This window comes from Chelonus insularis, unplaced genomic scaffold (assembly GCF_013357705.1).
Source record: "Chelonus insularis isolate UGA/USDA-ARS -01 unplaced genomic scaffold, ASM1335770v1 contig_358_pilon, whole genome shotgun sequence".
Taxonomy (NCBI): Eukaryota; Metazoa; Arthropoda; class Insecta; order Hymenoptera; family Braconidae; genus Chelonus; species Chelonus insularis.
Window position 1 is genome coordinate 972,069 of NW_023276522.1, and position 13,969 is coordinate 986,037.

The following is a 13,969-nucleotide window of genomic DNA, read 5'->3' on the forward strand; positions in this document are numbered from 1 at the left end:
GACACTTCTTAACACCAAATAATAATTTTTTTTATATATCGAATATATTATGTAGTATTTCTTATAGAAAACTTGGTTATAAAAATTATTTCATTGTGACCATATAAAAGTAGAAAAGAATGTTATTTCATTTCTTACTGGTTTTACGACGACTGTTGAAAGACATTATAAATTGAATAAGATAATTTAATCAGCTGAAATAATTAAAAATAAATCAAATTATGAATATTATGAAAATAAAATTCAATAATAATTCATGTGTACTTACACTTTTGAATGCTCCTAATGATAAAGAAATGACATACCCACTCGAGAATGTAACTGGCTTTGATGATCTAATCATGATTAAGTTCATGCATTTTCGAAAGTTGTTACTCAGTGTATACCAATTGGTGCTATAAATAGCATCATTGAGCTCAGAAAACTAGGAATAAATTGATATAATGATTATTTTAATACTATTTGTCTTACAAGACTTAATATGGACAACAAAAATTAGTTATTATTATCAAAATACCTCAATAGTCATTTGATTGCCAACTAGACATGGAAAAAAAATATGTAGAATCATGCAAGAGATGTACACAGCACAACCAATGAATTCTGGGGAAAAAGCAGGCGTTTGAGATAAAACGTAGATGCTAGTGCAGAGAATTAGTGCACTTAATCCAAATTGGACGAACATTGTTCGTGAAAAAATATCAGTCAAGTCATCTACAAGGCTAAAAAAAAGACAGTTATTGATCATGAAAAGTCGTTATTTGTGATTAAAAAGATTAAGTGAAAATAAATATAATGAATTAGATTGAATTAACGAACCTCAATATGGAATTTTGGAACATTACGTATTCAGTAATAAATTTTTTTTCCAAACTTTCGTATTCTTCAAATTTTCTATCACTTTGAAGTAATGAGTTTCTTTCCAAATCATTCAGCATTCGTCGAAATCGACGTTTAAGAATATTTACTTGCAGGCAAATGTGTACTATTATACCCAGGAATAATGTATCATATGTTACATTCATGTTAGCAACAAAAATGATGGTAATTATTTGTTGGAAGGATGTGAATAAGTATATGTTTGATATATCGTAGGGGAACCAAGCCTTATAAGGAAGTAAACCTTTTTCATAGCTTTCGAGCATTATGAGAGAGCTAACTGTTAGAACTGATGATTCAACAAATGCTATGTATGCAAATGTGTAGAACCTAATAAATTTGTTAAATATAAAGTCATCATTCAGAACTACTTGTTAATACATTGTGTGAGTTATTGTTATAAATGGTAATGAAAAAATTCAATTACGCTTGAAAAGTAATTATAGACAATTGTTCGATCGAAAAATGATCAAACAAATGACCAGGGGTGGTGTGAAATTGTGTGGAAAGATAGGGAACAATTCCTATCTATTATCTGTTTTCTTTTGAAAAATATTCATGAATTTTGAGCGGATTAGTTCTAAAGAGTAAACCAATATTGAAATTAATTTCTTCAGTAATGATAGATCAATTGTATTTTACTTTTTTATATCATAAAGAATGAATCAATTTGATGCTTAATGAAGCAATTATGATCAAGAACAGCTCGAAATATAAACTATTAGCAAAGTCATTATAATGATGATGGCGACATGAAATACCATAAATATTATTGGCTATAAATATTTTTTAAACATTTTATGATACTATAAACCAAATATTAATAATTAAAAATGAAACATAATAATAAATATACATTATCTTACGATAATAATCATAATATTGTTCAAAAAATTTACCTGATAGATTTTTTACACTGTTCACTCAGTTGCCACTCTTCAAAATCTTGAACTTGAAATTTGGATGATTGTAATTTTTTTACTAAATTAATAATTTTCTGTCTTCGACCAATGACTGTCAATAACTTAGCAAGTACTGTAATGGCTGTGAAAATAATTGAGGAATCATGTATGATGTCAATAATATTCGTGGCAAAAAAAATTAGTCCCATTATTCCACAGATGATAAAAAATATAATATGACAAACTAATAGTAATGTATAACAATAGTACAATAAACATATCATTAATCCCCATTTCTCTGACTTCCAGAGTCCAAGAAGTGTTAGTATACCAAATGCTTCCGGTAGTATTTCCATTGTTTGTCAATATAAAGTTTGTGATGACAGACTGTTATACAACAGTGTAACGATAATAATTTTCTTATGTCATATTCTTAGAAAGGAATAGGATGGTAGATTATAAAATCGATCTAGAAATTGCTGCTTAAATACAAATAATTGGAAAGACAATTTTGATGTTAATTGCGAAGAATACGAAAACGATAATTATTTTCGCAGTCATTGATATTTATTATTCATGCGTCATAGGAGATCTGTGTAACCCCAAAGAAACTTCAGTTACAATTAAACCTTTGAGAACAACACTTGAAAGCATATCTTCCAATATAAAATAAAAAATTTTCTATCAAACTCAAACTGAAGTTAATGAAGTGTTCATGAGTATCATTGGAGATCATTCATATGTGTAATTTTATTTTTCATACCAATACTTGGTGTTGTGCTAATAATTTCTTAACATTTTTATGCTGTTGGTAACATATAATTCATATTTTATTGGTCATATTAATTATGATAATCTTTAAAAAATTTATTTACTAAAAATGATAAGTTACCAGAAAATTTCATTAATTCACTAAACATGTAGTAGTTTATAAAATGATTAAAAAAGTATAAAAGTTAATATTGTAAAAAAGACAATATTAATCTTAAACATATTTTATATCTTAGGCTATTGATATGATTTTAAGAGATTACAAAATGACATTAGACACAGAAAAAATACCCAAGATTCTTTTGGTGACAATATCGTAATTTGTGCATTTTTTTCCAGCTTTATGCTGCTATTAATATACATTTTACATACGTGAGGAATTATGATCGATGTTTACAACCGAATGAAACAACGAAATGTTTTTGTAAAATATTAGTATAAAAAAATTTCATTCCATCACTCTTTTATACTGAACTTTTTCTAAAAAAATTCCATTTTGTAATAATATTGCTATTATTTAACATTATTGTATGAAAATTCATATAGAAAAAGGTTTCTTGTGATTTAAAAAGATTGTTGAAAGACATTAAAGAGCGAGTAAGATAGTTTCAATAGCTAGAAGATCAAAGAGAGATAATTAGCAATCTGATGAAGAAGTGTAGTTGACAGTTACTTTAACTTACACTTTTAAACGCTTCTAGTGAAAAGGAAATAACATAACCACTGGAAAATTTAATCGGTTTTGCAGACTTGATCATGATTAAGTTCATACATTTTTGAAAATTGTTACTCAAATTGTACCAATTGGTGTTGTACATGGCATTATTTAAATCAGCAAACTAAGGACAAAATGAATTTCTTTAAAGTCTATTTTTGTTGTAACAAATTTCATTAAAGATACTAACTTAAAGCCGTTCTGTTTACCTCAAGAGTCATTTGATTTCCAATGAGACATGGTAAAAATATATGTGAGATCATGCATACAATATACACAGTACAACCAATAAATTCTGGTGAAAATATTGATGTCTGAGCTAAAGCGTAGATGCTGGTGCAGAGAATTAATGCACTTAATCCAAATTGAAGAAACATCGTTAGTGAAAAAATGTCTGTTAAATTTTCTACAAGTCTACAAAAAATAAACAAGGGTTATGATTAGTAAAAATTTGTGTTGCAATATGAAATATTTATCTCAATAGCTTAGTAAAACCCACTTGAAAATAGCATTCTGGTACATTACATATTCAGTGATAAGTGTTTTCTCTAGTGTCCTATATTCTTCAGAATTCATGTCGCCTTTGAGCGATAAAATGCCTTGTAAATCGTTCAACATTCCGTGGAACCGATGTTTGAGAATATTTACTTGCAGGCAAATATGGAAAAGTATACCCAAGAGTAATGTATCATATGTTACATTTATATGAGCAACAAAGATAATGGTAATTACTTGTTGAAAAGACGTAAATAAGTATATATTTGATACATTATAGGGAAACCAAACTTTGTAAGGTAATGAGCCTTTTTTATAGCATTCAAGCATTACAAGCGAGTTATGTACTATAGCTAATATTCCAACAAATGCTATGTATGCGTGAGTATAAAATCTGATAAATTAAAAAAAAATCCATCAATTAAAATTTTACTTAATGATGATAAGAATATATATAAACTAAATTTTCTAAGTAACAAATCGTTTCGCAGTCTTGAAAGCACCAAGTTTTTTAATTCTCACAAATTATTTTGTTTTAATTGATGATAATTAAATAAAATTACCTGATCGATTTAATGCATTGCTCTTTCAGTTGATGTTCTTTTTCATTTTTTGGCTGAAACTGTATCACTTCTAAACTTCTCATAAGTTCGATAATCTGGTGTCTTTGTCCCAAGACATTCATCATCTTTCCAATGACTGTAATAACTGTGAAAATGAGTGATGAACCGTTAACTACATGAATTATACGAGTAGAGAAAAAAATCAAGCCCATTATTGAAGAAAAAGTGAAAAACATGATATTATAAATTAGAAGTAATGTATAGGAGTAATAAAATATACACTTCCATATACTCCATTTATCTGACTTCCAAAGACCAAGAAGTCTTAGCATACCAAATGCTTCTGGTAAAGTATCCATTGTTTGTCTGTTTCTAAAATGCAATGTAGAATAACCTGATGATTATTTGTGAAACAGGAAGTTGATAATTTTTCTGTTGTACATTTCCATAAAGGGTTTAAGAATAATCGATCTGAAAATTGTCACATAATAACAGATAATTGGAATGAGTATGTCGATGTTAATTGCAAGCAATATGTAAGAACAGAAAATATACCTCTAATAACTGTTATTGATAATTCATATGTCAAAGGGGTTTTATGTAGGGTTGAAAATGCGTCAGTTCAAGTCGAGCTTCTTAACTAAACGTTTTAAATATACCAGCTCTTGAAGTTGATTTGGAATAATATGTGGAATTTTTTGTATCAAATAATTATTGTGAAAAAATATTGAAACATCATAAGGTAAAGAAAAGTAAGAAGGAAGTTGGTGAAGAATATGATAGTATATCATTTATGCGGAAAATTTATTTATTTTTATTATGTACACTGAGACTTGACTACTTATCTAATTTTTATCTCGCTTTTTTACCGCTGTAAAGTTCAAAGGATCATGGTTGATTATTATTTACCAATAAAGTTTGATCATGTACTTTGTTTACAGCATAACTACTCAATAGTAAACCTCAAAAATACTTTCTCATATAATAAAAAATTCCTTTTTGAAGATTCTAAATAATTTGTATAAAGCTTTACCTTGGTGTTGTTTTCTGATGATCCAAATCAGTAAATCAATCAATAATGATCATCTGAAGAAAAATTCTTCAAGAATTATTCCATTCATTTCCTAATCAATTTCGATCCTTTAAGAAGCTTGTTGAAAGACATTAAATATAGAGTATGATAATTTTAACAGCTAAATGTTGAAGAAATAAAATTATTTGTGTAAAATATTTGATAAGAAAAATTGAATGAGATATAATTTTATACTTACGCTTTTGAATACATCTAATGACAGAGAAATGACATAACCACTAGAGAATAAAATTGGTTTAGAGGATTTAATCATTATTATATTCATACATTTTCTAAAATTGTTGCTCACAGCATACCAATTTGTGTTGTACATGGCATCATTCAAATTAGCAAACTAAATAAATTTTATTGATAAAATTTAATTTATTTATTCATCGTGTAAATATATTTTAATTTTATAATAGTCACCTCAAGAGTCATTTGATGGCCAATAAGACATGGAAAGAATATCTGACAAAACATGCACGAAATATATAAAAAACAAGCTAAAAAATCTGATGTAAATACTGGTGTTTGGGATAAGACGTACATGCTAGTACATAAGATCGAGGCACTTGATCCAAATTGTACAAACATTGTTTGAGAAAATATCTCTGTTAGATTACTAACAAGTCTGAGAAGACAAAAAAAAACAATGAATAAAGATTTGTTATTGTTTAAAAAAATACTCCAAAAATTTATTTTGCAAAAGTTTTTTAAAAATATTTTTTAGAATCAAAGTTTATTTGGTAGAATGATAATGGAGTTGATACGAGTGTTTACTCATAAAATATTGAATTTCATTAATATTCATCAAAACTTGGAAAAATGTTCATTAGAGAAACGTGTTTGTGATATTTCAGACAAAAAATAAAAGAATGTCTTCAAATGTAAAATAGTTCACTGCGCGCCTCTTTTAATTATATTATTATCTTGAAAAAAAAACTTTTATAATTGAAAATATTTAACGAACTTTTGCAGAATAAAATTTTGTACAAAAATAATGGTTTTAATTCAACGAACTCAAAAACAGCATTTTGAAATGATACGAATTCAGTGATAAGCTTTCTCTCTACTGCTTCATATTCTTGATAATTAAACTCGCTTTTAGCTGATAAATGTCCCTGTAAATCATTCAGCATTCTTCTAAATCGATATTTAAGGATATTCACTTGTAAGCAAATATGTGTAATTATTCCCAGAAGAAGGGCATCGTATGTCGAGTTGATGTTGGCGAAAAAAATGACAGTAATTACTTGTTGGTAGCATGTAAATGATCGTATGTTTGATATATTATAAGGGAACCATGCGTTGTAAGGCAATAAACCTTTTTGATAATACATCAAGATATAAAGAGTATGAAATATTACAACTGATGTTCCAACAAATGCAAGATAAACGAATGTATAAAACCTGATAAAATTTTTATTAACATTAAAAAGAAACAATACTAGAGAATAGGACGTATTTTATTACTTATATTAATTTAGAAAAATCAATTACTTTTAAATATTCAAATATAAATTGACTGTTTTAAAAAGTTTTCAAAATTTTAGAATAAACTAGCTGAGTATTAATGAGTTTAACTTGGAGAAATTTTTTTTTTTTATATTAACATATTTATAATGGGGTAGAATAATTATTACCTAATAGATTTTTGGCATTGGTCTCTCTGTTGCCATTCTTCATAATTTTTAGATTGAAAATCAATCGTTTGTAGCTTTGTAATTACACTGATAATTTTTTTCCTGTGTCCAATAATAGTATTCATTTTCCAAAGTACTGGTATAGCCGTGAAAATAGATGATGAATTATTGATGATATCAATAATGTTTGTAGAAAAAAAAATTAAACCCATCGTTCCGGAGAAAATAAAAAAAATTATATTATAAGCTATCAATAATGTATAGCAATTATATAATATACACTTCCAGACTCTCCATTCATCTGATTTCCAAAGCCCAAGAAATGTTAGCATTCTAAAAGCTTCTGGTAATATATCCATTATCAGTTGATAGAATATAGTACTATAAATGTGATATCAAGGAAGTAGTTGATATACTAGAAAGACAATAACTTTTCTTTTTACTTCCCTGGGAGGAAAACCTCATGAGGCAGTTATTCACTTCGATTTGAAAATTGTTAGATAATAAGAATAAATGGAACACAATTATTGCTAATTACGAAATAATAGCACAAGAGAATAGATACCGTAGGTAAGTGATATTTTATAATTCATGTGTCAATACGACTATGCGCAAAGCTGAAGAAAAGTCAGTTTATATCGAGCTCTCGTGACATTTCTTTAAGTTGTATTATAAAATCACTTGATTGGTTCATTTATAACAACAGCTGATAGGTTAAAATAATTTTTAGAATTTGAAAAGTATCTTTTAAAAACTTATTTAAAATTAATTCAACTTTCTTTCGATTTGATTAAATTGTTATAAGGATTGAAGAATCATATTATTAATCAGACATCAATGATTAGTGTTATTTGTTATATTTTTTTTGTTGATATTTTTAGGATAAGTCAAGGGAATTTATTTTTTATTGCTTGTTTAAATACTGCTTTTTAAATTATTTTATAGATATATTAGGGAGCATTATATATATATATATAAATATATCATGTCTAATAATCGAAAGGGAGAATCAACTGTCTTGAGAATTTTTCTGGGTCAGTTCCATTCAAGAATTATTTGTAGACTCAAATAAAATTGGCTATTATATGTGAATAGCGTTCCATATCAAAAATATAAAATAAATGCAAACGATGTACTTTATATGATTTATATGTTTAGGAATAATTTACATTATTATCATAATAATATGTTTATCAATTTATTGCTTTTTAAATATTTATATTCGTTTTTATTTGGTATAATAAATATAAAAATTTCGGTCAATTGAAGTATGAATTTTTAACAGGATCAAAATGCAACAGTATTTAAGAAGATTGTTGAAATACATTGAAAATAGTGTAAGATAATTTCACGAGCTACAGAATAGAAGGATTTATTATTATTTAACTTTCATACAGAAAAAAAGAATTGGTATAGAATCAAAAATTACTTACCTTTTTGAAGGCCTCTAATGATAACGAAATAATATATCCACTGGAAAATACTATTGGCTTTGATGATTTAATCATTATTACATTCATACATTTTCGAATGTTATTGCTCAAGTCATACCAATTGGTATCATAAATAACATTATTTAATTCTGCAAACTGGAAGAATAATTATTATTTTCTCGAGAATGAAAAAAAAGCTACTATCTTCAAGCATAATGTTTTTCATTTTCATCATGTTCGAAAGGATTTTTTGTATTTTATGTATTAGGAAGCAAATGAACACTAAAATTTTCTAAAATATTAACCGAGTAGTGTAACGGTTTTTCTCCCTAATGTTCAACGGTGAAATGAAATAATAGATGAAATATTTAATTATCGGCTAATTTAACTACTAATTAAGTATTATTAATTATTGTAATAGAAAGAGTTAAATTGCACTACACAGTACTCTTGTCCCCTTTTATGCTATTGAGCTCAGTTGTCCAGGATTCGTCATTAGGAACTAACATCCTAAGACTAGCCGGTTTGTGAGGTGGCCCCTCACAGTAGCCACCAAAAGTAGATTTTTGGGCCAATTATCTGAGGGATTGCACTGAATCAATGACTCTAAGTAGTATGATCCAAATAGGATCGTATCAATAATCGAAATCAATATTCAAGTGAGATTATAATAAAACATGTCAGCATTATTGGTTGTGTGTGTACGCAGTACTAGTTTTGTCCTGAGTTGTATAATCGTACAATCCAATACTCAGATTATTGAATGATGGTTCATTGTCTAATTGTCCAGAGAGAAGTACAATGGTTGGATTTACTATTATGTATTAATGTTTCATTTAAAGGTTTCCAGTAGAAGGTTTCTTCTTTTCTTTATTATTGAAGAACTTAACTTTGAATGAAAAAATATTAATTACCTCAATCGTCATGTGATTGCCAATAAGACATGGAATAAACACTTGGCAACTCATACATAAAATGTACATTAAAAAAGCTGAAAACTCAGATGTAAAAACTGGCATTTGAGCAAGAGCATACACTCCAGTACATAGTATAAAAACACTTGATGCAAATTGAATAAATATTATTATAGAAAAAATATCCATTAAATTTTTGACCAAACTAAAAAATAAAAAATCTACATTTACAAGACATAAATTACATGGTAATAAAATAAGATCTACAAACCTTAAAATACTACTATGGAAAGTAACATATTCAGAGAAAGTAATTTTTTCAAATGTTTCCTTTTTTTCCAGTGAATACTTTTTCACATCATTCAACATTCTTCGAAATCGATATTTGAGAATATTTACTTGCAGACAAATATGCATCATCATTCCAACAAGTAATACATCAAAGGCCACATTAACGTTTGCAGATAAAAAAACAGTTATTATTTGTTGATAAAACGTAAATAAATAGATATTTGATGTGTCATAAGGATACCATACTTTGAAAGGTAATGAACCCTCTCGATGGCCTTCATAAACCTTATTCGTATGAAAAAGAATTACTGCTATCTCAACAAATGCTATGTAAATAGAGGTGTAAAATCTAATTAACTTTCTTTAGGTAGATTCATGTGTATATATTAATAAAATAAATGTCAATGTTAAAAAGCTCCAAAATATTGTGGTAAATCTGATCTTCAATAGTCCTCCAATGATTTTAATTCAATTGAATCTAGTTCTTGAATCTTGGAGGTAGAGAATATATTTTCAAAAGTTAAATATTAATTTGAAGATAGCGTTATTTAAGCTTTTATTTATAAATAAAATAACGTATTTTAAAGCTTTTACACTGGCATTTTTTACTTAAATTTCAATCAAAGAAAAAATCAATAAAAATATCCTAGTAAGTGTACAATGTCTGAACGAAACTGAATGAATCTACTAAAATAACGAAAGTAGTTCAATTTTAAATCATAATGATATTGACAAAACAATTTACCTGATTGATTGCTCATAATGATTATTCAGCTGTATCTCTTCATTACTTTTTAAACTCAATTCAAGATTTTCTATTTTTTGTATGAAAGAAATAATCTTTTTCCTTTGGATAATAATGGTAAACATTTTACCAATTACAGTAAATATTGTAATAACCATTGAACAATTATTAACAAGCTCAAAAATATTTGTTGAAAAAAAAATTAAACCCAAAAATCCAAAACAAAAAAATGTAATTGAATGGTATGCAAATATTATTGTGTAGCAATGATACAGTATACACTTCCATGTTTTCCAATCCTCATTTGATTTCCAAAGACCAATAAACATAAGTATCCGAAATGCTTCCGGTAATTTGTTCATCATTCACTTACACAATGAAATTTTATTTGAATCACCTTCTACAACTGTCTTATGATTTTGTGGTATAGAGGACGTTATTTAGAAAATAGAGAGACAATAATTTTCTCTCTTATTATTGAAGTAAGGAATCGATTGAATTAATCATTTAATTCAATTTGAAAATTGTCTTGGAACAATAGATAAATGGCAAGAGCATGTTTTTTATTTAATTGTCAGTGACATAGACATGATAATTAAACTAATTATTAGTATTAAGAATTCATATGTCAAAGGGGTTGCTTGTAAAGTTATAGAAACATCAGTTCAAAGTAAGCTCTCGTAACAAACGTTTGAAAACTTTGGTTAGAGTCAGACAATAGTGTTATTTTATTTTATTTGAAGCAGAAGAAAATGTAGTTTGTACGAATCTGGAATACTATAAAGATGATATTTTTGATTTCTTTCAGGTGTCAAAAATGGATTAATAAAAAAGAGTGCAAGGGTGCTTTCATACAATTTGAGAATAGTATTTCTTTAGTGTGGATCATGAAAAGGAGAATTTTTGTGCCATTGAATATGAAAACCAATGGCAAGCTTTCTTGATTACTTAATAGGTGAGTTAAAATATTTCCTTTTTTCATGTATAGTTGAGAGAAAATTAAAACATCTTTTGATGAGTTGTAAACATTTAAATACAATAACCATAGAATTCAATTGAATTTATTATCGTCGATATTTTTTTATTCTTTGATTGTAATCCACAGTTACAAATCGCTATATAATTTCTTTTTTAATCTAAGATTTATTAAAAATTTTTAAACTTGAAATTATAGTTGATTTTGAACTTTTCTTTTTGCTCAATAGTTTTCTTTTCATACCAATGTCTTTCAGAAGATAAATATCAAAAGAATATGTTAGTTGACTTCAGACTGAGTCTAATGACATTGTAAAATATGCAGATGTTTTGCTTTAGAGACGGTTAGGTACAGTAAATGGCATAAAAAGTAGTTAATAATAATAAAATAATATTTTCATTTATAAATTGACAATCATTTGCTTAATTAACAACTGTGTTTATTTGTACATATTTTTATTCTTACTTTTTCATTATTTGCATCATATTTTTTTGCTGCATTTCTTTTCTTGTTTCGTTACAACTGGAATTAATTATGCTCTAGATGTCTAGAACAGTATTATCTAGTTCTAAAGAACTAACTATTTTCTGACAGAGTCCACCTTATTACTTACTTTATTTTTACAGAAGAATTCACAAACTTGCATTTCCTTTCTTATTGTTATTTGTTAATTAACGACTAGTAAATAATAAAGGAGAAATGATGAATTTTAGTAATTAATGTTTGTTGCGTGGTGTTCAGTAAATTCATTTGTTTTTTTTTTCTTATCAAATCTTATTATATTTTTGTCATTATAATAAAAAAAAAAGACAGTTTTATTTTATCATTCGTTTGAGATATTGTAGTAGTAAATATACTGAGTTAATTTATCACTATTTAATCATTATAAATTTAATCATTTATTTATAATTATTTAATTCATATTTGAAGAGATTGAGTTAGTAAATTTATTGAATAAAAGATGTTAATTTATTATTGTATATTTAATTGATATTTTTTCATAATTGATGAATTTATTTAGTAATGTTTTTTAATTAAAATTTTTACTGACTTTTAATTATTATTTAAATTCAATCTAAATTTGAGTAAATATTAATTCCATACATTTATTCATAGCTTTATTTGAAGCTACTTGAATTATTATCTCCATACGTATCAATATTTATTACATTTCATATTGAATATACATATATATTCCTAAAAACAGTTACAATAAATATTGAATTAGTCTTTTTTTAGTTTATTATATAATTTTGAAATGGTTATTCTGATCTTTTATTCTTCTTTGGCTAAAATCAAAAGAACAATGTTGAACATAATTTTAATAGTATTTTTCTTCCATCAATTCATTTTATTTTTTCGTACATAAATTGGTATCTGTAGCCTGAAAATAAAAAATGAACTATGGTTCTAACGTTAACCTCAAGTAGAAGATTAAGGGATGAAAGAAAAACTTCTAAAGGACGAGGGTTTTTCTACACCGATTGAAATATTCAAACGATCTTGACGTATCTATTATAAAATTCACATCTTGTTCTTTCTCTTTCAACATTAGTATTAATAATAAAATAAAACAAAAAAATCAATAGAACAGGGTAAAGAGGAATGACAAAAGCGCTTGAAACTTGTTAATTGAATCAGGGTTACCAAGGCATCTGACAAAGACGAAAGGTGTTACTATGTTGAGGTTGGATTACATGAATTGATTTAATTGAAACACTTTGTTATTTTATTTTTTATATAAATTGGAAAAGTAGAGTGAAAATTATTGGTTTTTTTACCCCAATAATAGCTATTTTTATGATTGCGTAGAATTTTAATGTGTTTTGGACTTGATCATCTTGAAGAGATATCATCTAAATTGAGAAGTGATAACTATTTATCGTCTTTGAAGCTTATAAGATGACGTAAACAATCCGTTTCATTTGAAACATATAGTTTATATGACATGGATCTGATCTGAACTAGGTTAATCCGTATCGGATTCTGTTCTCAACATAAAAAATTCTTACTCAGGATACTTTTAATTTATAGACTGTTTACTGATCCAACACAGTCATTCTTTTTAGCTCAATATTGTCAATAATTTATATAAAAAGTTTCAATTCCCATATGGAAAAAAACACGGTTTTTGCATATAAAGTATATACAATTCTGACCAAATGTATTCAAAGAATTAATAAAAAAAAATAATAAAGATTAAAGTAATAAGATGATATTGAAATATATCCGATGATAAAAATAAAATAAGAAAAGGGAAATTTTTTGAACTTTGAGCAAAGATAATTCACAAATGCTACTTGAAAAAAGCTTTCTTCAATTTTTATTCTTGCTAAAGAAACGGATGAATAAGTGAAAAAAAAAGTACAAAAATAAGGAAAAAGTGAAATAACGTCTGAGTAGAAAAAAATTAAAGAAGAAAAACAGAGAAGAAAAGTTTGAAAATGAAAGGGGACGCTTGAACAAGGCCAATAAGACCTTTTACTCTCGTCTTTACTTTTTTCACATTCACTGTACTATACTGCTTCACCCTTGCCCTCTTTTTACCCTTCACCAGAGTAAGCAGT

The 13,969-nt window shown here is 26.6% G+C and overlaps 2 protein-coding genes across 2 annotated transcripts; both read right to left on the reverse strand.

The window, feature by feature from the left end:
* Window positions 1-143: 143 nt before the first annotated feature.
* Window positions 144-4,684, reverse strand: LOC118066995 (odorant receptor Or1-like). The gene is made up of 6 exons (XM_035083500.1): window positions 4,618-4,684; window positions 4,326-4,470; window positions 3,767-4,156; window positions 3,477-3,681; window positions 269-424; window positions 144-194 (listed from the first exon to the last, which is right to left on the reverse strand). The coding sequence occupies exons 1-6, from the start codon at window positions 4,682-4,684 to the stop codon at window positions 144-146; spliced, it is 1,014 nt and encodes a 337-aa protein (XP_034939391.1).
* A 783-nt stretch (window positions 4,685-5,467) lies between these two features.
* On the reverse strand, window positions 5,468-10,788 carry LOC118066996 (odorant receptor Or1-like). Its single transcript, XM_035083501.1, has 5 exons — window positions 10,707-10,788; window positions 9,662-10,007; window positions 5,827-6,031; window positions 5,597-5,752; window positions 5,468-5,518 (listed from the first exon to the last, which is right to left on the reverse strand). Exons 1-5 carry the CDS (start codon window positions 10,786-10,788, stop codon window positions 5,468-5,470), a joined length of 840 nt encoding a protein of 279 aa, XP_034939392.1.
* Between the last annotated feature and the right edge of the window lie 3,181 nt (window positions 10,789-13,969).

What these genes read in the sequence shown, in the direction of transcription:
- LOC118066995 (XM_035083500.1), bottom strand. Translation starts at nt 4,684, where the DNA reads ATGGATACTTTACCAGAAGCATTTGGTATGCTAAGACTTCTTGGTCTT. An exon ending in CAATGCATTAAATCGATCAG is followed by an intron (nt 4,157 to 4,325) that starts GTAATTTTATTT and finishes TTAATTTATCAG; the next exon opens with ATTTTATACTCACGCATACA. An exon ending in GAAATCAAATGACTCTTGAG is followed by an intron (nt 425 to 3,476) that starts GTAAACAGAACG and finishes ATTTATTCCTAG; the next exon opens with TTTTCTGAGCTCAATGATGC.
- LOC118066996 (XM_035083501.1), bottom strand. Translation starts at nt 10,788, where the DNA reads ATGAACAAATTACCGGAAGCATTTCGGATACTTATGTTTATTGGTCTT. An exon ending in GGATTGGAAAACATGGAAGT is followed by an intron (nt 10,008 to 10,706) that starts GTATACTGTATC and finishes CTATTTACATAG; the next exon opens with CATTTGTTGAGATAGCAGTA. An exon ending in CATTAGATGTATTCAAAAGC is followed by an intron (nt 5,519 to 5,596) that starts GTAAGTATAAAA and finishes TTCAACATTTAG; the next exon opens with CTGTTAAAATTATCATACTC.